General features: G+C 42.4%; 2 protein-coding genes across 5 annotated transcripts in view; one reads left to right on the top strand and one right to left on the bottom strand.

Annotated features, from left to right (window-relative positions):
* pbx4 (pre-B-cell leukemia transcription factor 4) overlaps positions 1-12,437 on the top strand; it is a 32,265-nt gene extending 19,828 nt beyond the window's left edge. For 2 of the 4 annotated variants that reach the window (XM_033644913.2, XM_033644915.2), the window contains 6 exons: positions 1,500-1,744; positions 4,244-4,434; positions 4,612-4,747; positions 5,219-5,375; positions 9,905-9,991; positions 11,073-12,437. In XM_033644913.2, coding sequence (XP_033500804.1) covers positions 1,500-1,744; positions 4,244-4,434; positions 4,612-4,747; positions 5,219-5,375; positions 9,905-9,948 — 773 coding nt within the window. In that variant the 3' untranslated portion in view covers positions 9,949-9,991; positions 11,073-12,437. Of the gene's footprint in view, positions 1-1,499; positions 1,745-4,243; positions 4,435-4,611; positions 4,748-5,218; positions 5,376-8,702; positions 8,706-8,811; positions 8,916-9,904; positions 9,992-11,045 lie in introns of all 4 variants that reach the window. The other 2 variants (XM_033644916.2, XM_033644914.2) reach the window with 2 other exon arrangements.
* A 2,766-nt stretch (positions 12,438-15,203) lies between these two features.
* On the bottom strand, positions 15,204-22,678 carry lpar2a (lysophosphatidic acid receptor 2a). Its single transcript, XM_033644917.2, has 4 exons — positions 22,423-22,678; positions 18,451-19,203; positions 17,462-17,724; positions 15,204-15,546 (listed from the first exon to the last, which is right to left on the bottom strand). Exons 2-4 carry the CDS (start codon positions 19,199-19,201, stop codon positions 15,460-15,462), a joined length of 1,101 nt encoding a protein of 366 aa, XP_033500808.2. The 5' UTR covers positions 19,202-19,203; positions 22,423-22,678; the 3' UTR covers positions 15,204-15,459.
* Positions 22,679-23,226: the final 548 nt, after the last annotated feature.

Below are 23,226 nucleotides of genomic sequence, written 5' to 3' on the forward strand. Positions count from 1 at the left end.
GCAAAATGTAGAGCTTGATGATTTGGAGAAAAAAAAAATCACAGTATTTTTGACAAAATACCTCAATATAAACATTGCACTGATAGTGTAAGGTTGATTTACACAGTGAGCTTTTAAAAAATGATAATTACTAATGTGGATATCATGACTAAGTGGGTACAGGCAAATAATAGAACAGCTAAAACAGTCTGCTAAGTTCAGAAAATTTCATCTTTTAACTGTAATGCAGCCTTTAAAACTAGGGAAAGACGACACTGACTAAGACAGTTGCTAGTGTCATATCACAATATCAGTATGATATCTTTACATTGCCCAGCCTTAACCGAAATGTATTAATTTTATTATTGTACACAAACTTAAGCATATTAAAATCTCAAATATTCAAATATCCAAATTCAAAATATATTTAGTTTACAGTGTAAAATAGAGAAAATCAGGGAATCCTCACATGCAAGTCAGTGAATGTTATGCTATACCATTTATGCTTGAAAAATTTAGGGAACTATTTATTAGTTATCATAATAGTTGATGTTAATTCTCTGTGGATTGGCTTATTGATTAGTCAACCAATCACTGGAGCTTTAATATGTTGCCCTTTCTCTAATTAGCAATAAAAAGCTGTTTGTGAGTAAATGCAATAAAAGTGACTTTTTTTTTCTCCCCCTCTACAGTTATTTTTGATTTGCGTATTGGTACTGTTAACACCATGTGTTTTATTTCTAATTATGACGATTTGTAAAATAAATTAACTGTTCATTAATAATGTGCCCAAGACTTTTGTTTGTGATACCAAGTTTCTGCCTGAACTTTCTGAAGTTGAATGATTGAGAAGCAAAAGGGACGAGAGAAAATTTTATTAAGTGTTAAAAGCTTGAGGCTCCGAAGAAAAGATGGTTGTCTGTACTAAACTTTTCAGTAACGGAGTGGTATCTGTAAAGGGGTGTGTGTGTGCGTGTGTGTGAAAGAGAGAGAGAGATGAGAGCATGGCTGCAGGCTGACAGAGGTCCTGGTATAATGCAGTGGTGGAGAGCAGCAACTGATAACTATACTTATGGCCACTGGGGCTCATAGTGACAGCACATGCACTCCCATTACTGGTCCCATGCCTCATGCCCTTATCTTTGGCAGCCTGCCACAGAGGGACCACACTGCCCTCTGCTGTTGATTTAGAGGAAGTTCAGGCTCATTGAGAATTCAGCCAGGCGCTCATAGCAATGACTCAGGGGAGAAACTTGACTGGGTTTTGGCAGGGCTGCACTTTCTTTGAATTTTAGCAGTGATAAAGTATCTTCCTATGCACCCCTAGAACCCACAGTATTAGCCTTCTCCTTGAAGGGAAATGTGTGGTCTGTCAGTTTTCAAAAACTTTATAAACAACAGGTTTTCTCAGCCCTAGAGAGGCTCAGGCAAACTGTAAGAAAAACAGGATTTTTATTCTGAGCAGGTGAACGCTGACCTTGCCTGTCTAACTCCTACACTCTCTCTCTTCTTCTGTCCAGTACTGAGTATACGAGGAGTGCAGGAGGAGGACCCCCCAGATCCCCAGATCATGCGGTTGGACAACATGCTGCTAGCAGAGGGTGTGTCAGGACCAGAGAAGGGTGGCGGATCGGCTGCAGCGGCTGCAGCAGCAGCAGCAGCGGGGGGCTCGCCTACCGACAGCAGCATCGAACACTCCGATTACAGAGCCAAGCTCGCCCAGATTCGCCAGATCTATCACTCTGAGCTGGAGAAGTATGAGCAGGTGTGTGCAGAGCAGACTTAAATGCTTGAACATATACTGTTAGTCACATTTATTAAGTAGGGCTGCACAGCTAATGGAATATTAATCTTAATAACGATTTTAGCTTCCCACATAGCTGTAGGGAGGACGCAGGGGGTACGCCCCCTTCAGTATTTAGAACACGTGCATTTGCCCCACAATTAAAAACATGAAAGTAGCAAGGGACTTTGATTTTGCCAAATATAGAGATATTTACACCAAAGATTTATGTTAAAAAGGCACAAATAGGTGCATAAAAATTCACTATAATGCTGGAACCCTCAATCCCCTGTTTCATCACACACATACCCATTAGCGCAGCCTGTGAAAAAACTTTCTTAAAGTTGCAGCTGCAGTCCAGACTAGAGTAGAGGAGTAATATACAACAGAGAGCAGATGGGCAAAACAAAGATCAAATGTCTGGAGCAGAAGGCGAGGAGCTAGTCCAACTACATGGATCATCATCCTTTGTTTGGAAGTATTTCAGACTTAGAGTGCATGAGACTTGTGTCTACACTGCAAAGCAACACAAATAACTTGTTCAACCAGCTGGAAAAACACAGCAAACGGCAGTACGGTGAATGCACGAAGGCAAAGAAGAGTTACATTGCTAATGTTACCTCACTGAATCCTCGTCCTTGTCCTGCGTTAACTCAGACATCCAGGGATGCTTTACAGCGCATCACCATAAATCCAATAAACAATTTTATTTATATTTTGCTTCTAGGAGAATTTAGGTGGAGAAGAACCTTATTTTAAGTCTTTGATTCATACATTTGCACATTAGCAGGAATGTAGCACAATGTGAAAGTAAAAGCAGTGCTCTTTTGATTTAATTTTGGGTAAAATTAACAAGTTAAATTAATTGAGGTCAGAGAGGATTCCTCTGTACCTGGGTTCACCAGTTTAGTAAAAATCATTTTGAGTTAAATGTGAGACATATATAGTAAACTGTTGTACCGTTAGAATATGTAACACCACAAGAACGATTATTTCTGTTTTCAAGTTAGGAGGTATGTTAATTGCTATAATTAGCTGCTGTCTTGTTGTTTGGAATGACAGCGTGCAAGGATTGGCAACCACATGCCTCAGGCAGCTGAGAGTCTGCAGGCATCATTTAAACAAGGAGTACACCAGGTGACTTCAGCTTTAACCAGTCAGCACATAATCTACGAAAACATTTGGTGTTGTCGAGTTGGAATGAAAATCTGGGGCCAAGTGTATAAACACCATGCATATGCCTTTTCCCACACATACACTGGTATTTATTAAGGTAGAGTGTGCGCACGGTTTTACCTGAGATAGCTGTGGGTGACAAGAGGAGACTGAATATAAATGCAGAGATGCAACATTGTTTTTAGGGGTTTTGCCAGGTTCAGATATTATGATATTATTTTCGCAGGCAGCACAGCATTCAGTAAAATGTCAGTCAAAGGCACATATATTAAATGAATTTTAATTATTTGTGAGTGATGAATTTAAATGTTTTTATTTAGATTTGAGCCATCATCATCCTGTTAATGATTTAGTTTCATCCTCAGTTCTGAGGCAAGTCAGCTTTGAATGAATCATTGATCTTCCTGCTGATGTTAAATAATAACTATAATTTAAATTTTTACCACAGTAATGGTTTGTAGAAATGTGATGAATTACTATTACGGACACTACAAAACGCCACAGCTGTGTATTATGACAGCTGCTCTGCTGTTAAAGAACTCTGTGGATGCGACACAGTCGGTGCAATTGCCCTGTCTTTGCCGTATTTATCATTGACAGGTCTAATGAGTGGTGGAGTGGGCAAAAGTATCAATATGCAAAGTTGCTTGAGGGTGTCTCTACATCCATTTATGGCTAACTGGGTGTGGAAGTAAGGCTCGAGCATGTGCACTCAGCTTTATTTGTGTCTTTATAAATGTGGGAAAAGGAATGTGTATATACTTTTCTGTCTTTGTGCAACAGACTGCTTTTATTGTCAACCTACACAGAGTCTTATGCATCTTGCTCCTGGACTCTTATTCATAAAGTCATTCAATGTGCTTTTTTTTAAAAATTTAACTGATTAAATAGCGGATGGATAAAGATAGTGGCTTCATTATAAAGCAAGAAAATGTATTTTGATGTTAGATTTGGTTACACAAATGTTCATAAATTGTATTAACAGACATTGAGATGATGTTCTCTCCAAGACCACATGGAAAAACATTTCTTGCTTTTAGTACCTGTGTTTCACTGATGTAGGTTGGAGATTCAAAGCTGCAGAGTGTGTAATATCTTTTCAGTGCTCCAACTAACTCACAAAGAAGGTATTCTGATATTACTCTATTTTTCTTAAAAAAAGATGAAGGCAGCTGATCAACAGACGAGTCAGACACCCGAGGCATGTCATCATCAAAACTATGTCACGGCAGTGGACAGAATCTGTGCTCGTGCTATCTTTTTGCAGTAGTATTCAACTCCTCTCTCTCTCTCTCCTTGGTCCAGGCCTGCAGTGAGTTCACCAACCATGTAATGAACCTGCTGAGAGAGCAGTCTCGCACACGGCCCATCTCTCCCAAAGAGATTGAGCGCATGGTGGCCATCATCCACCGCAAGTTCAGCTCCATTCAGATGCAGCTCAAACAGAGCACCTGCGAAGCCGTCATGATTCTGCGCTCACGCTTCCTTGACGCCAGGTCTGTCTGTGTGTGCCTTTCTCTGTGTGTGTGAGTGTGTGTGTGTGTGTGTGTGTGTGTGCGCGCTCTGGATGACTGGTTGTTTTCTTGTGGGCTGAAGTGATCTGAGCATGTTGACGTGGTGTCAGACCTGAACATTCCAAGCATGTTGGCCATTATCTCTTCTGTCTGTGTCAGACGTAAGAGGCGCAACTTCAACAAGCAAGCTACAGAGGTGCTGAACGAGTATTTCTACTCCCATCTGTCTAACCCTTACCCCAGTGAGGAAGCCAAGGAGGAACTGGCCAAAAAGTGTGGGATCACTGTGTCTCAGGTGAATTGCTACACCTCAAATACTCAGGAAACTGGAGCTGTTTTTGTGAAAGCTGGATCGCATGTCCCTGACCCCTTTTACACCTTTGTTTACAATCAGATAGTGCTTAAAAGTATAGGTGAAAATGGACCCAAAATGTATTGAGGACAGATTGTGATCTGATCGGCCAAACCGCCTCTGGAGGTGGTCACGGATGCGTTGTGACCACATTGAACATAAGTGTAAATGCTTAAAAAATGTTTTTTGAGCTTGACAGAGCGAACAGATCTGTGTGGAAATGTATATAATACAATCTGGACACATTTTAATAAGTAAAAAAAAAAAGCTGACAAGCAGAGATGTAAAGCTAGCTGATGAAAGTTGAATTCAAATTTAAGTTTTTAGCTGAGGGGGCTACAGTGAAGCTACAGCAGCTAAATTAATGCAAAGGAAACAATGCATATGAATCTCTGACATCACTCTGTCCCCCAGGTCTCTAATTGGTTTGGCAACAAGAGAATACGCTACAAGAAGAACATTGGTAAGTTCCAGGAGGAGGCGAACCTCTACGCAGTGAAAACAGCGGTGGATGCTGCCAATGTGTCTGCGCAGGCTAGCCAGGCTAACTCTCCGGCAACGCCCAACTCAGGTACCCCACGCTCCATCTCGTCTCCCCACAAGCTCTGTCACTTCTCATTAACAGGCTTCGGTTCCTTTTCATACACTTTCATTTTAACACAACTAAACCACAATATGACTGTATGAAGGATTGACTTGAATGTTCAAAGGAAACCCCCATACTGTGGACTGTAAATATGCTCTCAGCCCCCTTCTCCGCAGATTGTGCTCAGATTTATGTGAAATTATCCTCTGTATTTATAGCAATAAATGACTGGTAAATCGTTATCTTCAGCAGCGTAGTATATAACATAGTTATGTGTAATAAGGAACCTAGATACAATCTTAACTCATCCAGGACTGCTGCAGCAAGCCAGCTGTTAAGGGTAGTGCACACTTTTACACTGTCTTTTTAATCATGGCTTCAAATGAAGGATTCTAAATCTAACAAAGACGATAATGAAAGATCTGAAAATATTAAAAATGTGACAATAATATGCAGCATTGTCTAAATCTCTTTTCCCCTAGGGTTGCCTTGTTACCCTCCATTATTTCACAAGGAAGCATTTAATTTTTTCGTTTCCTGACATATTCCTTCTAAACTCTATGTTAAACTCTATCCCCATGATTAAAAAGTAGCTAATGCTTCTAAAGGGACAGTTATTATCTGTAGTGCTATTTGTCAGTCTTGATTGTTTTGGTGTGAGTTGCCGAGTGTTGGAGATATCGCCTGTAGAGTTGACTGCCTTCTCTTGCATATAATAGAATTAGATTGCGCTCAACTTGTGATGCTCAAAGCGCCAAAAAAATACATATGGAAAAACTCAACAGGGATGTCCTTGTAGTGAGCAGTTTCATATTGGAACTATTTTACTTGTGCCTAACTACACCCTCCAATCGAATCATCACACAGACGTTACGCCCCGTTTTTCCACTTGCATATGTGTATGGAGATGAGGCGACCGGAAGTCCATTCCTGTGGGAATCTCAGTGATACCCGTTGTGCCTGCAAAACTCCTCCCCTCCATAATATTTCATCGAGTATGTTTTAAAAATAAAATAAAATTTTTTTGAACATTTGTGATGGATTTCGGAGAGGCTGTATGACAGTGTGCTAGCTAAGCTAACAGGCTACTAACTGGCTAACAGGCAATTTTCTTCAATTCAGTTGCCTGTGTTGATTGTCAGATGAGTTTGTATGATTAACAAGATCCTATTTATCCAGTCTGAACACACTGTGAATGTGAGTAATGTTATTCTGCTAAAATATGGTTATACATCATACACAGTCAGATCGTCATTATGACTCGGTCTTTCTAATTAAATATTTTACCAAACATGCTGCATACCTGGCAGGCCAACATATTCATTTATTTGTTGCCATGCAAAACTGGTCCTGTTTTTGTCCCGGTAACGTTCCAAGCGCATATTCCAAAGTACTGGATGGCGAAAACTGGACAAAATTAGCCTCTCTCTCAAGGCTACAGGTAGTTTCTATCAGGTTTCTATCTATCCGTAAAGAAATGCACTTCCTTGCGTTGGACACTAGAGGCATCATTCGTACATTTATGGATCTATGGACACCAGTCACTTAGTAAGTGGAAAGGAGGCGTAAGCGTGCATCTACTGCTTGTTTGTCCAGCACCACTGAGCTAGCTAAAGTTACAGCACAACTGAGGAGGACGCCATAAATATAACATCTCATGCTGTCACAAGAACAAGCTTCTTGTCCATGAATAGATGCACGGTGACACAGTTGGCAGGTGTAGTTCAGTAGAAATAGTTCCTATATGAAACTGCTCACAACAAGCTCTTTGGATTATCCCTAATAAACAGGTCATGATTTCTGGAACAAGACATTCCTGTTTAGTTTTTCAAATGTATTTTTTTGGCGCTATCTCAAGCTGAGTGTCATCAGCAGGATAGTCGTGGTCTTAGGTTGTCTGTAGGTCAAGACTTGCATCCATCTTGTGCTGTGTCATGTGTTAGATGCTTTTCAGACACTTAAATATAACTTGGGACTGTTGTGACACTCATGGGTATCAGTTAGAGGGACTCACTCACGTCTGCTTCACATACTTTCTGTCCATCTCCCATATTTTCTTTGCACAAAACATTCCCATTGGTCTTCATTTAATTGCTTATTTGTGTGCGTTGCCTCAGTTTTTGCATCTGTGTAGTACATTGCATTATTTTATACCATTATTTAACACTCAGCACACAGAAATAATATGGTAACGCCAATTTGGAAAGGAAGCTGAAAGGACCAAGTAGGTGATCATTCAAACGTTCGAATCATGTAGTCAGTTCCCTTCTTATGGCTTCAAATGGGGACCACTTTGAACAGCCAAGTTGTTGAAACCTTTTAAGAGTGACTAAACTCGAAGCTGTCTCTGTGAGAAGTTATTTTTATAAATAAGAAGTGATACTAGACATAAGAGAATGTGTGGCGTCACAAATGCACCATTTCCTTTTTTGTTACTGGACACAGAGAAAATGGTGGCGCTGCAGCAGGCTGCGTTGACCAGAAGATATGTCACTGTCTATGGGAGGAGAAAAGGAAGTGTAAATACAGTAAAGAGGGTTATAGCGTACAACAAGTCACTAAAAAGGCAGATGTGTGCAGTGTTGCACCGTTCATTAATGTTCAGTTCAAATCATGATCTGTTAATGTCCTGTGCATTTTCAAACTAAGTATTAAACCAACAACGACAACAACGTGCATCTGCTTTTTTAGCGCTTTGAGCACCCCAACCAGAGTGCCATCCAGTTCCATTATATTTGAGAGAAGGCAGACATATCTCAAACACTCTAACTAAAATAATCTAGATTGATAAACACCACTACAGGTAAGAGGAAAAATATGTATCTTTGATTTCATGGTAAAAGCACACTAAAACACAAACGATGAATCCTACTGTCAAAAAAGTAGCTTTTGGTCACTATCAGGCATTCTGAGCGTTTTTACACGTCCACAAAGTGAAACTCCTTATGTCCTCCATCACTGCCTAGCCCTGACTTGACTGTCGCCCACGATGACAGACAAACACCACCAGCTCTTGGGAACTGAAATGTGTCACATTCAGCTTTCCTTAATGAAAAGCCCAGTTTGTAATCCCCACACAGGAGAGCAGCTAAGCCAAAGAAAACCAAATTCACTTTTTGCAGCTGTAAAATGTGTGTTTGTAAATATTGGAATTACACACCTCTTTTTTATGGTTTTATTTTCCAGCTGGCACACGTTTCAGCAGTTGGTGTGTGCAGCTGTTGTGTGTGCCGAAAAGAAGCCAGGCTTTCAGACTTGTAAAATGCTCCATTCAGAATAAGCTGGCTGAGAACACTGACCGGCATTTTAAAGCTGGTTATTAGAATTTACTTCTTTCAATGTCCGTGACCAGTGGTGACCTTTTGACCCCATGGCACTGTGGTTGTGCTGATTGGATATTGGCTATATATATTGCCTGCAGGGTCACCGGGGTCATACAGTTTGTCTCACACAGGCGACGCCTACCTCAGCCTGCGTTCGCTCAACGGGGAGGGTCTCAGCATCGCCCCCTCTCTACAGTCGCAGGTATGCACTGAGGACAGCTGCAGAGTTGACCTCAATGCCGTCAACCCAGAATCCCTGGATACCTACCCTTAGCCTAGCTTCTTTTGACCTCAACCTCTCCTCAGATCCCGTCCTGACTTTACCTTTGACCCCATCAGCTCCTCCCCAACACAAACACACACAAACTGACCCTTCTTTGCTCTGTACATTGAGCCCTGAGGAGCATATGGCTTCACTCAAGAAGAATTATGTCAGTTTGTTGTTGCATATCCTTCAATAGCTACATGTACACATAGTTCCTACCCATACATATTTAAGAGAGCTCAGCAAAGAACCCCTGGAACAGTTTAGGGGTATCAGGGCCTGCCTCAAGACTCATAGTTGTGAAATAGAGCTGCAATATCAGCGTATTGAACCAACAAACCCTCTGATCAATGGTCAGTGCGGGACAACTCCTCCTACAGCCACATGCCTTTTTAGTTCTTGTTTTTCCCTGCCCTCTCCACTCGTTCCTCCATCCCAGCTCTCCATATGTTCACCCCTTGACGTAGAACAAAAAGAAATGTCCTCAAGCTGAACTGTCCTTGTGATTGTTGTCTGTTGATAGACATGTATAGTTTTGTTGTTCCGGAGGATTTCACAGATTTCTACTGTTAAGCGCTATATAGCCTTGAAATATAACATTTAAAAAAAACATACAAGCTTGCCGTTTGGCTTTGGGTGCAGTCCCTCATTTCATGGAAATTAGAGCAGAAGTGGTTTAATGGGGAGTCGTGAATGAGCCACAATGTTTAGTGGCGGCATTGACTGGAAAACAACTGTCATTAAAACGAGCTCACTGGCAGGAAAAGCAGTCAGTAATACAGACTGGCTCTGATGCATACAGTAGAGGTTTGTGGAGTCCATCACTCCTCTGTTCAGCCTGTGGTTGTTTAGTTTAAAAAAGCATTAGTTTTCTATAAGTGCTGAAATTAGTTGTAAAATGTGTGGGTGTGTTTTGTCTCTGACAGGTGGATACCCTGCACCGTGCTACACACCTGACGGGCGGCTATGAGGAGCTGTCGGGTAGTGGCCTCTACACCCCTCATCGCCTGGATGTGAGTACAAGCTCCTTTTGTGATGATTTACATTTGCACTGAGTGGTAATTCATTTGAGCAAAAACTTCAGGCTTCAGTCCGCTCTGAATACTCGTTTCCAACTGTTTGGTCTACTCTGGCTACAGCACGACATCATAGTGTGCCTGATTTCTTAATATGGTCATCTGCTCCTGACATGATACTTTATATGTTTACATTAGATAGCCTACACTGCTACATGTAGGGTACGTTAAGAAACCTGTATTCTTGGTTGTTTTCTTGCCAATTTCAGATTATATTCCTGCTGAACATGTCTGATTGTGTTTAGAAGCTTTAATTGGTGATATTTTACGTTATAGAGTGCCGCTATTTTATGTTAGACATACCCCAGCTGCAGTGACGTTGCAGAGATATTGAGATACCAAAGACTAGGGATGTTCCTGGCGACTAATTCCCAGTAGACTAAATGAAAAATTTAATTAAGACTAGTTGACTAGTCTAAAAAAGGACTAAAAAGACGACAGCTCCAATTTCCCACCGTGCTGTTTAAAATTTTAGTCTGCTCGAGCTTAACAGCGGTGAGGGGCACTGCTGTCTGACGGCTCTGTAGCACCCACTAGTGGCGGGTGTCTGCATGACAGTTAAGTGGCCTTGTACATGAATAAAACACTAATGGGTTTAACTGCTAAATATTTCTGGTGCCGACTAGCGAGGTGGCGGACGTTAAATCTGACTCCGTCTTCACTTTTGGGCCACGACCCACCAGTTGGGAACCACTGTTCTAGCAGAAACCCAAAATACAAGTGTGAACCTGAAAATGAAGATAATAGGTCCTCATTAAATTACTGGGTTACAGTCAGTAGGAATACGTGTTCTGATTTCTCTGAGTAACCTTACTTGGGTGGATGAAAACTGAGTGTAAGCAGCTGATATTATGTGTTAACACATGTAGTTCTTAGAGTTAAACGCATTTTGTCTGCAACCAGTGAGCTATCTTGAGACTGCGTCATTTGGCTTGTAAGCACAAATATAGCTGATTTAGACGACTAATTATAAAACTCCTTCTTCATGCAGAACACTCTCTTCCCTGACTGTTCGCAGGCTAACAGCTGGCAGGACACCACCAACCCCCCCTCGGTCACCTCTCCTCCCGGTCCTCCTGGCAGCGTCCACTCCGACACCTCCAACTGATTCGGTGGCTCTCCCTGCCATCTCTTCATTCCCACTGCGGTCTGCTCTGACTACCATCCTCTGTCCTCATTTTTCACTATTCCCTCGTCTCTCAACTAGACAGCCGCAAGAGGCTGCGCGCGCATTTCATAAACACCACACTGTGCTGGAACACAGAACAGCTGAACAGTAGTTAGGAGGAGTTCTCCCTCCACCCCACAGCTCCACTTCAACGCTAGAAGCTCCAGAATAAAAAGAGGGGCGGAGCTTACTGATGCTGAGACAGATAGGAAACATCTTTACTATCAAGGACTTTTTGAAAAACCACTGACCCAGCTGTGTAGATGATCATGATGTCTGTACATTATGTGTATATGCACGTTAACTTCACACAGTACTCACACAGCTTGTCCATGTGCTGTTGACCTCTGCACTCGACCCTTTGCTTTGGAAAACTGTGTGTGATTGCCTGTATCTCTTGAAGCCTTGGCGTTTGACGGCCAAACTGTTGATACGGATCACAAGGGAGCTCCGCTCACCTCGCTCGTACCAAAGTGCTGCCCCGGTAGTTGTCAACACATCTGTTCCTCCGAGATCACCCTCTGCCAACTCAACACAAGACACTGTTGTATCTTCCAGTCCTTTATAGCTCGGTGTTTCATTCTGTTGGAGATTTAAAATAAGTGAGCTGTGCACAGACGTGCATGCACCCCCCCTTCCATAACACACACCTCACAACTTTTCAGTCGTTTTCACAGTGAGCTGACATAAAAGATGTGTCAAGCACAAAAGTTAGCATCCTTGTTATGGGTGTCTCTACCTGTCAAAGGGTAGTCAAGGGGATCACTGTTCTATACCAGGCAGGACAGGTGATAATAGGGCTGGTGAGAAGAGGAGGAAAGGGCAGAGAGAGGAGAATATCTTTGGTTGAGTGGATGTAACTAATAGCCCTTTTTGTTGCTAACCAATAGAGGGTGTTGGTAGATGGCTTGTAGACTTTACTTCTTGCTTTCTGTCCACTAGTTTATTTGATTGTAGGCTATTTTCTAATGCTGTTTCACCAAGAATGCACCAGCCACCACCAAAAATGAGCTCAATAAAGCATCTAAATGACGTTGAAGGAGAAGGGCGGAAAGATTGTGGGGCATTGATGTGTTATTGGGACAAACGTGACATGAATTTAGAAACGTGACTGTCTTCCATGCATGTAGGACTTCTAGGCGTGATATTATTGTTTTTCATTTAACCTTCCGAGTTTTTAGCTTCGTTTTTATTAACAAAAGAAAAAAAATAAAAGGGTATAATTATTACAGTCAGACCAAAAAGGAAAAAGTGCATCATGTATTGCTATGATGTGTGTGTCTCTGTGTGGGCGTGTGTACAGTGTTCTTTGGGATGTCTTAGTCAAACTGGCTGGTGCCCTCTGACCTTTGTAAGCATTAGAGAGACTGGGTGCTTCCACCAGCCAATGACACACCAGGTTGGGGGGGGGGGGGGGGGGGGGGGGGGGGGGTTCAACTGAGATCTCCCCCCCCCCCCCCCCCCCCCAATCTTGAAACATTCAAAGCTTGTTAGCCCGAGGCAACACACTACAACCTTCTGTTGTATCAAAACCAAAAATACCACGTTCAGCAATGTAATAATGCTACTCTGTGTCTCTCTAAAGTCGGCGCACAGCCACCTTTTCAGTTCGAGGAGAGGAGGGAATTATATTTGTATCTGTGTCTCTCTGTGTGGTGTTGTCATGCCTCAAGTTGATTTGATTTTTGGGGTTTTTTCGTTGTGGGGCGTCATGGGAGGGTGGGTGGAGTGAGGACTGTCATATCACACCTGTAATTTGATTGTGAGCATAGAAGGTATGCTCTCCCCTTAACCCATCCTTTAATACCTTCTGGTAAAACCACAACTATTTTGTTTTTAGTTCTACGGCCGATTGGGCAAGGGCTTCTCTCTCTCCTCTGTTACCAAAAAAAGAGGCAGCACTGGGTGTGGTAAAACTCGTGTTTAAGACAAAAACCTGCAACGTTTTTGGGGGATTTTCATTCTTTTTGGAACTATTTTATACATTAACTGTTATGTGAATAACAAAGCATTTTTGATAGTAAGGTACAGCCTTATGAAGATTCAAGTGTCAGTCCAGACTTTGTTAAACCATATGTTACAGAACAAAACTTGAGCTTATGAGCTGGTCACACGTGATATCCCACATCTAATTACTCGTTTTGTTACTCATCGCAGTTCATACGACTGTATCTTATGAAATAACGTTATCGCCACACCAAATTATCATGCCCCCCCTCCCCCTTTTTCTACCTGTTGTAATGGATGTCACTGTACAGTTTGTGTAATGTTTCAGTATTTTTTTTTTCTTTTATAAACTTTGATGTTTTGGTTGAGATGCCAGTTTTATTTGGCCTTTGTGTCACAGGATTCACGATAACTCTGTATCAACTTTGAATATTATTTAGGTCTTTTGTTACATAACTGGGTGGCAATGTGGGGTTTAAGGGTGCCACGTTTGGTGCTGTGGAAATATCAATTGAAGTTCTCCAGTGGACATTGTTTGGTGCACTTTGCTGTATCAACCAGCCTTTTCCTGTCACTACAAATATTTACTCATTTGTGCTTCCTTTAATTTCTAAATCATTTTCTGATTCCTTGAAATCAGAACTTTCAGTTTTCGGGCTGCAACTAACGATTATTTTCACCGTTGTTATTTTCTCGATTAGCTGTTTGGTCTATAAAATGTCAGGAAATTGTGTCAAAAAATGTCAATCAGTGTTTCCCTAAGCCCAAGATAACACCCTCAAATGTTTTGTTTTGTCCACAACCAAAAGAGATTCAGTTTGCTGTCAGAGGAGGAAAGAAACCAGACATTATTCACATTTAACAAGCTGGTATCAAGGAGTTTTTACTTTTTTCTCAAAAACGTTCTCAAACTGAATGATAGTTGGCGATTGATTTAATAGTTAACAACTAGTCGATTGATCGTTTAAGATTTATTCTGTCAATGCTGTGGCAAAAAGGAGTTGTAAAACTGTTTAACAGTCTAAAGGACCGTTGTTAATTCATGCTCTTGGAGCTTCACATTTACTAGCCTTTTTCAACTTAATGTGAAGGTGCAGATGTTGCCTGTTTTGTGGAACGTTAATCTCATTAACCCTAAGGTTTATTCAAATCAGTAATTACCTTCGCCAGGGTTCAGTTTGTCAGCAGGGAAACTACTGGCCTGAGTTTCATGAGACTTGGTGGAAGTGTAAAGCATGGGTGAAAGAAGAGCTGATCTGAGTCACAGGACTGATACACAAATTATTTTTCACTTTTGTTTGGCTTTGACTGAGGTTTGCACTCGAGAGCGCCTCTGGTTTTTAATGCTTTTATGTTTTACTCTCATACTCTGAGTATGCAAACAGTACTTAGCAGAAACAGGAAGTTTTGGGTTTTTTTTTTTTGGAGGCAACTATGAGGCCGACTTTCACATTAAAGCAGACGCACCAATATGTCAACTCACCTCCTAAAATAATGCGTACCGCAAAAACTTTCACGCCTGATCATTCACTGTAAACATTTAGTGATATTTTTGCAACAGATCTGCAAACCTTGAACACCTACTTTTTATGTTACCGTTGATCATGTTTAAATCTCGTGACTAAATAACTTCCACAGCACTGAATGGCTCCTGAAACCCTTTTGATTTCTTTGGTTTTATTCTTAGTATATTTGTATCTCCCCTCTTTCCCTTGTATTTACCCCTCTCTCTACCTCTGTCTTTCCATTTCTCTTGTATATAACCCCCACTGTTTTCAGACTTGTGAGTCTGTATGAACTCCTTTTATACCTCAACTTTAGAATTGTTCTAGAAAGAGTAAAACAAAAAGGAAGAATATGACAAATTGTAGTGTTCTTATTAGAAAATTAATAAAAAATGATTTAGTGTGATTTTTCAGTATTTGATTTCAGATTTTAGGAGTGTTTCATTTTATAATTTGTCACAAATGCTCTTGTGATAGTCAAATGTAATAAAAGGAGAGATTGCACCATCTGATGATTAATATGTGAATCTGTCAGCCTCGTCGAGATGGCGGATACGCTGTCCTATGAGAGATGAAAACGTGTCCCACTTGGATAAAATCATTTTCGAAAAATACAACTTTATACATATATATTTTTTTTTTCTCATTCAATTCAGAAATGCAAACAGAAGAGAGGTCAATTGGCAGGAGTTGACTGACATCCAGCAGAAATACAAAATATATTTACACAGTCTGTGCTGGTTAGATGGCAGTAAAAGTCTTTTTAAATTGCAGGCCTACAGCCATCATACCACCGGCAGCGTCCAGCTGTCTTCTTTACGGTTTGTACAGACGGCCTGATCTTCTGACTTCTCCACACAGCCAAGAGTTTCCTGTTGACGAAACATAATTTATTAGGAGGACATTAAGGAAAAATCTGGTTTGAATTTCAGGGAAATCCAGGCAATTCAATTATGATGCCATTTTCTTTTGCTAACTTTTATGAAAATAACTGACATATTTGCTGAAACTGTCGCTAAAAGAAATACTGGACAAGACAGTCTGTGGAAAAAAATCATGTCCCCCCTCCTCTTCCTGCTGTCTCTAATAGCATTTGCTAGAATTAACAGTGACAAACAAAAGGAGGAGGAGTCGAGGGGTCTGTAACACAGCTGTCAATCATGTCAATCGCTGCTCATGAACTGTAGCCGAACTGTCAAACTAGGAAGCACTGATCAAATCTGAATCAAGATTCTGTCCCTGCATTGCCTATTTCCATCCATCCATTTTCATCTGCTTATCTGGGCAAAGCACCCCAGACGTCCCTCTCCCCAGCAATGCTTTCCAGCTCCTCCAGGGGGACACCAAGGTGTTCCCAGGCCAGACGAGATATGTAATCCCTCCAGCGTGTTCTGGGTCTGCCCCAGGGCCTCCTACCAGTGGGACGTGCCGGGACACCTTTAACGGGAGGCGCCCAGGAGGCATCCTGATCAGATGCCCGAACCACCTCAACTGACCCCGTCGACGTGAAGGAGCAGCGGCTCTACTCCGAGCTTCCTCCAGATGTCCGAGCTCCTTACCCTATCTCTAAGGCTGAGCCCAGCCACCCCACAGAGGAAACTCATTTCGGCTGCTAGTCCGCGATCTCATTCTTTCTTTCACTACCCAGAGCTCATGACCATAGGTGGGGGTTGGGAGGTAGATGGACCTTCCGGCTCAGCCTTCTCTTTACCACGATGGTCCGGCGCAGCGTCCTCATCACTGTGGAAGCTGCACCAAACCGCTGATCTATCTCGTGCTCCGTCCTACCCTCACACATGAACAAGACCCTAAGATACTTGAACTCCCTCGCTTGAGGCAGTAACTCTTTGCTATTTCTCACCTCAGATGTTCTCAGAAGCGTATTTTGATGTGCTGGTTAGTTGGTAAATAAAATTTGTGACTGGGCAGCCATGTTGAAAACAGCTGACCGGATCGGCTTTCTCATTTTACAACCAAACAGTGCACTAAAATATGTTTCTGAAAACATTTGAGGTGAGAAACGGGAAATGCAGTAAAACAATCTTAATGCATATTTGAGCAGCACTGCCTTGTTTTTTCTGAAATTCATGAGCAGTGCTTGACAGCTGCCTTTGAGACTCCTCAGCTTTGATTGGCTGTTTTCAGAGTAGAGTAGGCAGAGGAATGTTTTTTTTTTTTTTTTCTTTTTTTTTCAAATTATGTCTCCTTTAGTGCCGTGTTGATACTGTGACAGTTTCTGCAAATATGAAAAAAAAGCAGTCATGACTCAAAGATTAACAAAATGAAACAAAGAAATCAAGAAGGGGAATTGGCTGGTTCCTTTTCGTGTCAGGTACAAAGTATCTGATATGTTACATTGGAAATCAGCGTGTGCACTGGTGTGGTGATTGAAAACTGAAACAGTAACAGAAAAGCAATAATCAGAATGTGGGCCTTTTTTGTTCATCTAGGCCACAGGTACGGATGTAAATAAAGTGACACCTGTTTTAAAGTGCTTGGAGGGAAACAAGCAATGGTACTCAAGGCCTGTGGGCCAGATTTGGCCCGTGATAGGGTGCCGAGTGGCCTCTCAGCCATTTTGGGATTGACATTAAAAGCATTAAAATAAAGTCCCAGGAGAGGATCACCCTGACCCAACAGAGGTTCAGACTAAGCCTTGACTGACCTCAAATCCTAGGCCCACAGCGTCCTTTTTTTTTTTTTGTTTGTTTTTTGCAAAATTGGTCCCCAGGCAAAGCAAGTTAAGTAACTCTGGTGTAAAGTTAACAGGTTGTACTATGACTGTACCTCTGGCAGTGGTGAGTCAACCTCGACAGGTGACAGCTCCCTCTGCTGGTCGCCACCTCTCCGACACAGGCAGCACAGGATCTTCTTGAACGTCCTCCGCATCTCGTCATCCCGCAGGGAATAGATGATGGGGTTGACCAGAGAGTTGCACTCTGCTATCACCAAACAGAACTTCTCGTAGGCGTTGGCGTGGCTGGCTTTACCCAGCAGCCCGTCCAGTAAGAGGGTCACGAGGCCAGGCATCCAGCAGATTACGAAGGCGCCTGCAGAGATGTGCATTGTTAACAACAATCAGTTTAAACCTTGTACAAACACAGCCATGTGATATGACAGCTGTTAGCCTCAAAGTGCAGCTACATTAGGCAACTTTTGTACCTTAATTGCTTAATATCAAGTTTAACTGCCGGTTAGAAAATATTTGCCTGCAGGAGGTGAGTCACCTGAACAATCAGAGGTAGATTACAAGGAGAAATGCCATTTCAATTTCACTTGTGTTACACTGGAAATTCCTAACCAGCTTTTTTACATGATATACCCCAAGTAATCAGACGAGGTCTGACAAACAAACAAGGCGACAGCTGCAGAACTGGTTTCTGGCGGAAGTGGGAGGCCGCATGTAGCAATACTTTGAAACCGCTCTTTGAGTTAAGGCACATTTAGAAGACTACTGATACCTTTAATACACAGTTTCTTTTTACATGAAATGGTGTGCTGGAAGCCTTTACACCTTATCTTCTGAGAAACTAAATAGCAGATACATTTTTTTGTTGTGAGAAAACTAAAATGTGAGTTGTGCAAATGTGCAAGAAAAGCAAAGTGAAACAAAAATAAGTCCCTAATATTTTGCACAAAAAGTGTAGATGTGCATTTTAAAAATGAGCCAGAGCTACCTCTGTTAATTTTATGGTTAATTAAAACCCAAACCTTACAAACTTCTGACCCAAAACTAACATCCAGCAGTTGATGGTCGAACACAAACAACTTCTCACCCAGAACCATAGAGATGGTTTTCATCAGATTGATAACAGTCTGCCTGTGCCACGTCTCCGACGTGTGCTGAGCAGCGTAACAGGTCTGGTATCTCACATAGATGAAGATCCGTGTGTACATGGCCACCATGATAAGGAAAGTGAGCAGGTTGAGAACTGCCCAGAATATGAGGAAGCGGCGGCTGTAGAGAGGAGCGACAGTGGAGCAGTCAGCCAGATCACACTCGCAGTTCCAAAACGTGGAGGGCACCAGGCCCATCATGATGCTTACAGCCCAAATGCCGACTATCAGCAGCACCACGCGCCGCTTGGTCATCTTGCTGTGCAGCTGCATGGTGATGATACTCTGGTGGCGCTCCACGGCAACAGCCAGCAGGTTGGCCACAGAGGCTGTCAGGCTGATGTCAATCAAAGCCCCGCGGATGTACCACTGCTCCTTGGTGAGTGTTCTGGTCCAGGGGCCCGTGTTCAACATCAGGTTGGCGTAGGCAATACCAGCAAACAGGTCCGCCGCAGCCATGTTGCCCAGGAGATAGTAGATGGGGAAGTGGAAGCGGTGGTTCATGAAGATGGCCACCATCACCATCAGGTTGGCCAAGACTACGATGAGACATACTGTCAAGCCCAGTCCGATCACAAAAAAGTCCCGCGGCGACCACGTTTCGCTGATCTTCTTACCCACCAGGTTGTAGAAGAAGGTGACATTGTGGCTGTAGTCGCAGGGACTCCACACACTGCTCTCCATGGCCATAGCTGGGGACACAAAACTGACATGTGAGTATATGTACCTGCTTCTACAGGAGGTGCAACAACACGTTATAGTGCATCAATATAAGGCTTTTAATTCATGGTGACACCACAAGAAGATTATCATGTTTTTGGAGAAATGAAACAGTGATTCCAGAGAGAAGCAGACAGAGGGGTCTACAGTCTGTGTTTGAAGGATATATCCAGGATGTCAAACTGACTCAGCAGCAACAACAGGTTAAAAAGACAAAGATAGTTAGACGCTAAAGCCGAACTATAGGCTACAGATCACAGTGTAAAAGTGAACCACCACATCACTGCTGATCGCCACAGAAGACAATGAATATGAAGGGAAACTTCACTGATATTGAACCAGCTGTGTGGCATCGCAGTGTGTGCAGATGAACAGTGTTTGGCAACGGTGGGAAGTCAAACAATGTTGTGTGATGACACAGAGCTGGTTGAATATCAGCAAAGCTTCCCTGCTTCCCTTTACTGGTTCCTGTACAGCAGGGTCGGTCTTTGTTTCACTGTTATAATCATAAAAAGCAAAAGCAGCACGTGTATACATTCAGTAGGCTATATCTTCAGTAGCTAGCTAGCTAACCCTACACTTTTCAGGGACTGATTTTGGTTTTGGAACAGGGAAGAAATGTATATCTTTTTCCAACCTCTCCAGGTAACGAGTATCATTAATACACGACGTGCTCCAGGCACAACATTCAGCTCCAAATCCACAAAACCAGCCTGAAAATGAGAGTCAATGGAGCACATCTGTGTTGTTGTCAGACCCTGGTCTGAGCCAGCCTGATGCTACAAATGTTATAATACACTGAAAATGGAAACACAAGACAGTCTAAAGATCCTATTTTTGCTGTTTTAAGAATAGATTATTATACTGAACTGTGGCTTTAGTCAACGTAACATTCAACAAAGTGGTTTCAGTGTGTCTGTAGAGATACTCATCAGCAGCAGACAGAGGGAACATGACTTCAGGCCACACGCACAGAAACAGAGATGTGTTGTTGTTAAGACTGCCTCATTGCCAGCGATGATTTGATAAAGCCGGCGCATTAACTCTTTGTGAACTGTCTCTATAAAATGTTAGGAAATAGTGTTAAAAATGCTCATCACAATTCTCCAGGGACAGAGCTGGCCCTATCTACAGAAATATTTAGAGTTACTAAGGTTTAGAAGGTTTTTTAATGAACATGAGATAACATTTAAATAGAAATTTAACATTTCATGCTGTGTGACAAAACAAGCTCAGTGACGCTAAAAATGGGAAGTAGCTTCCCGGCAAAACAAGCACTCCTGGGACTGTCGTAAAAACAAACAAAAATCATACGTATTTACTGCAGGCTGTTTAAACATAGTGTTGCTCCCAACAGGTCTCACTGTCTCCTTCACGTGATTATTTGTACATTACATCTCTCAGTGTTTAACTGAGTCAGCAAAGGGACTTCGGGGAAGACAGTGATGGTAACAGATGGTCATATTAGTGTCAGGATGTGGTTAGTATGTGAAAGAAGCGAGGGGGAAACTCGTACAACATAAGGCACTGCATAGATATTATCATACTCTGTTACGACTCCACAGAGTGAAGCTGTTGGAAATGTAAAACTGAGATAAGAACTTCCCTGCACTGTATATGAGAATGTAGTCTGGTCAGACCACTCTGGATTAGAGTATTAGGTATGGTTCAGTACAATTCGGTACATTTTTCTTTCCGTTTCCACTGTGAAAAGTTGTGGATGGTACCAAGTGAACCGTTCCTAACAGTCCCCATTTTTGGTCCCCCCTCTGTTGGGGTACCTAGCACATAGATCTGGTACTAAAAGGTGGAGCTGTGAACACTGCAGTCTGTTGATTGGTCAGTAGCGCACGGTCGCTCTGCTCAGGGCTGAGCTGTAGCTGGTTTTGAGGCTCGTGTAACCACTGCTCATACCGAGGAGTTTTATTTATAGACTGCAACTATAAAGTCAAAGGATGTTTTGCTGCCTTTCACAGCAGCTGCAGAGTGAAAAAGTAACTTAATTCACTGGGCCGACTGCCGGCGACATTCACTTGTAATGTTACTCAACACATGAGTAACATTACAAGTGTTACTAATGTGTTGAGTAACATTCACTTGTAATGTTACTCAACACATGAGTAACATTACAAGTGTTTCTCATACGTTGAATAACATTCACTTGCAATGTTACTCAACGCATGAGTTGACAACGTGAATCCATCAGCACACCTTAAAGTTTAATGTGACAGCTTTGACCATTACTTTAGTTTTTATATGACATAGTCTTTTAGTAATGAGTGGATCTTCAAGCAGGTTATGTGAACAGTATATATCTCAATCCTCACTCAGAGAAAAAGAAAGTGTTGCAGAGTGTCGTTCCTGTGGGCTACAGCAACACTAAACCCCTGAGCTTGCCTCAGAAGGACTAAATGCACGACCCACTATTTTTAAATATTCCATGGAGCGAGACTCTCACTGCAGCCTGTTCTATTTTGTGAAGAAAATGTCGACTTGCAGCCTTGTTCTGTGGACGAGGAGCAGACTTTCATCTGTGTCACCAATAATGAGGAAATACAGTGAGAGTTGGACGGAGCAGTGAGTGACAACAACCTGCCCACATGTAACAGTACTGTTTGCAGTGGAAACACTAGGGTCTAGGCACCATGTCTGAAGGGTCACTTTTGGTTCCAAAGATACTGTACCTAAAGTGTTTGGTGGAAATGCAGCTTTTTGTGTGTGTGTGTGTGTGTGTGTGTGTGTGTGTGTGCTTAACCACATCCTGCTTGGGGCACCCATAAGTGCCTAGGGCCAGCCCTGGCCCCCCCCCAAAAAGTGACACCCCTTCAAGTGCTGGTTTTGTCCAACGACCAGCCCACAACCTCAAACATGCCCAGTTTGTATTGTAAGACAGACCGAAGCCGCACACTCTAAGATCTGAGCAGCTGACACCACATGGCAGAGGATTATTTGGCTAACAAACAAAACAATTCAAGACAGTTTTACTCTTCATTCTAGGGCAAAAACATTTTAAAAATAAGAGACATAACACACGTGTAATATATAAAACACTTTAAACTGGTGTGACGTGTTCCAGCATGCAGTTTAACGTGCTGCTGATACTGGTTATCTCTGATCTCTGAACGAAACTCACGCGTCGAGCACATTTTCAGACTTTCTGCAGAAGAAGTGTTAAATTATTTGAGACCTACCGCCGGTTTTAGAGTCTCCTCCATCCAGACAGGTCCTACATGAAACTGGAGCTGGTCGCCTACATTAGATGAAACACACACACGGTCTGTGAGCGGCTCTGTTTGTCCACACAGGTCGACGCCTCTGTGAATCATCTCACTCAGATCAGCTGGACCCGACAGACAGGTAGCCGTGCTGCCTCCAGCTGCAGCCGGGAGTGTCGGAAAAACCACACACACTGTCGGTTGTTCCCTTTCTGTGGCTTTAAAGAAGAAATGTCGCTTTGAGGAACCATCCTCATAATCTTACTGAAATTTGAGATATTGCTCAACTAACAAACCGGATGTGTTTTTATTAACTCTTTACAGTTAGCTCTGTGTGAGTCCCAAATTGTCGGAGCTACACGTGAAGTAGCCTACGCAAATGACATACCAACACAATGACAATAACGTTAAATACACAAAAAGGCTTTCGCAAGAAACGTGAACAGGAATAGTCATTTAGGAGGAGCACCTGAAGGCAACACAGCATAAAACACATATGACCTCTGACTGAGGCCAGGGGCGTTTCTATGATTTGGGAACATTGGGGGCTCAGTCCGGACCTCTGTGGGGGGTCCAGGGGGATCCTAAAAAAATTTATTTATTTTTTTTAACGAACAAGCTTTATTTTGATGCATGTTTATGCACTCTGGTATCCTATTTACCATTAAAATTATTTTTTAGGGGCGCCGGTGGCTTAGTGGTAGCGCAGGCGCCCCATGTACAAGGCTGTTGCCGCAGCGGCCTGGGCTCGACTCCAGCCCGTGGCCCTTTGCTGCATGT

The sequence above is a fragment of the Epinephelus lanceolatus genome, chromosome 18 (genome assembly GCF_041903045.1).
Source record: "Epinephelus lanceolatus isolate andai-2023 chromosome 18, ASM4190304v1, whole genome shotgun sequence".
In the NCBI taxonomy this organism is placed as follows: domain Eukaryota; kingdom Metazoa; phylum Chordata; class Actinopteri; order Perciformes; family Serranidae; genus Epinephelus; species Epinephelus lanceolatus.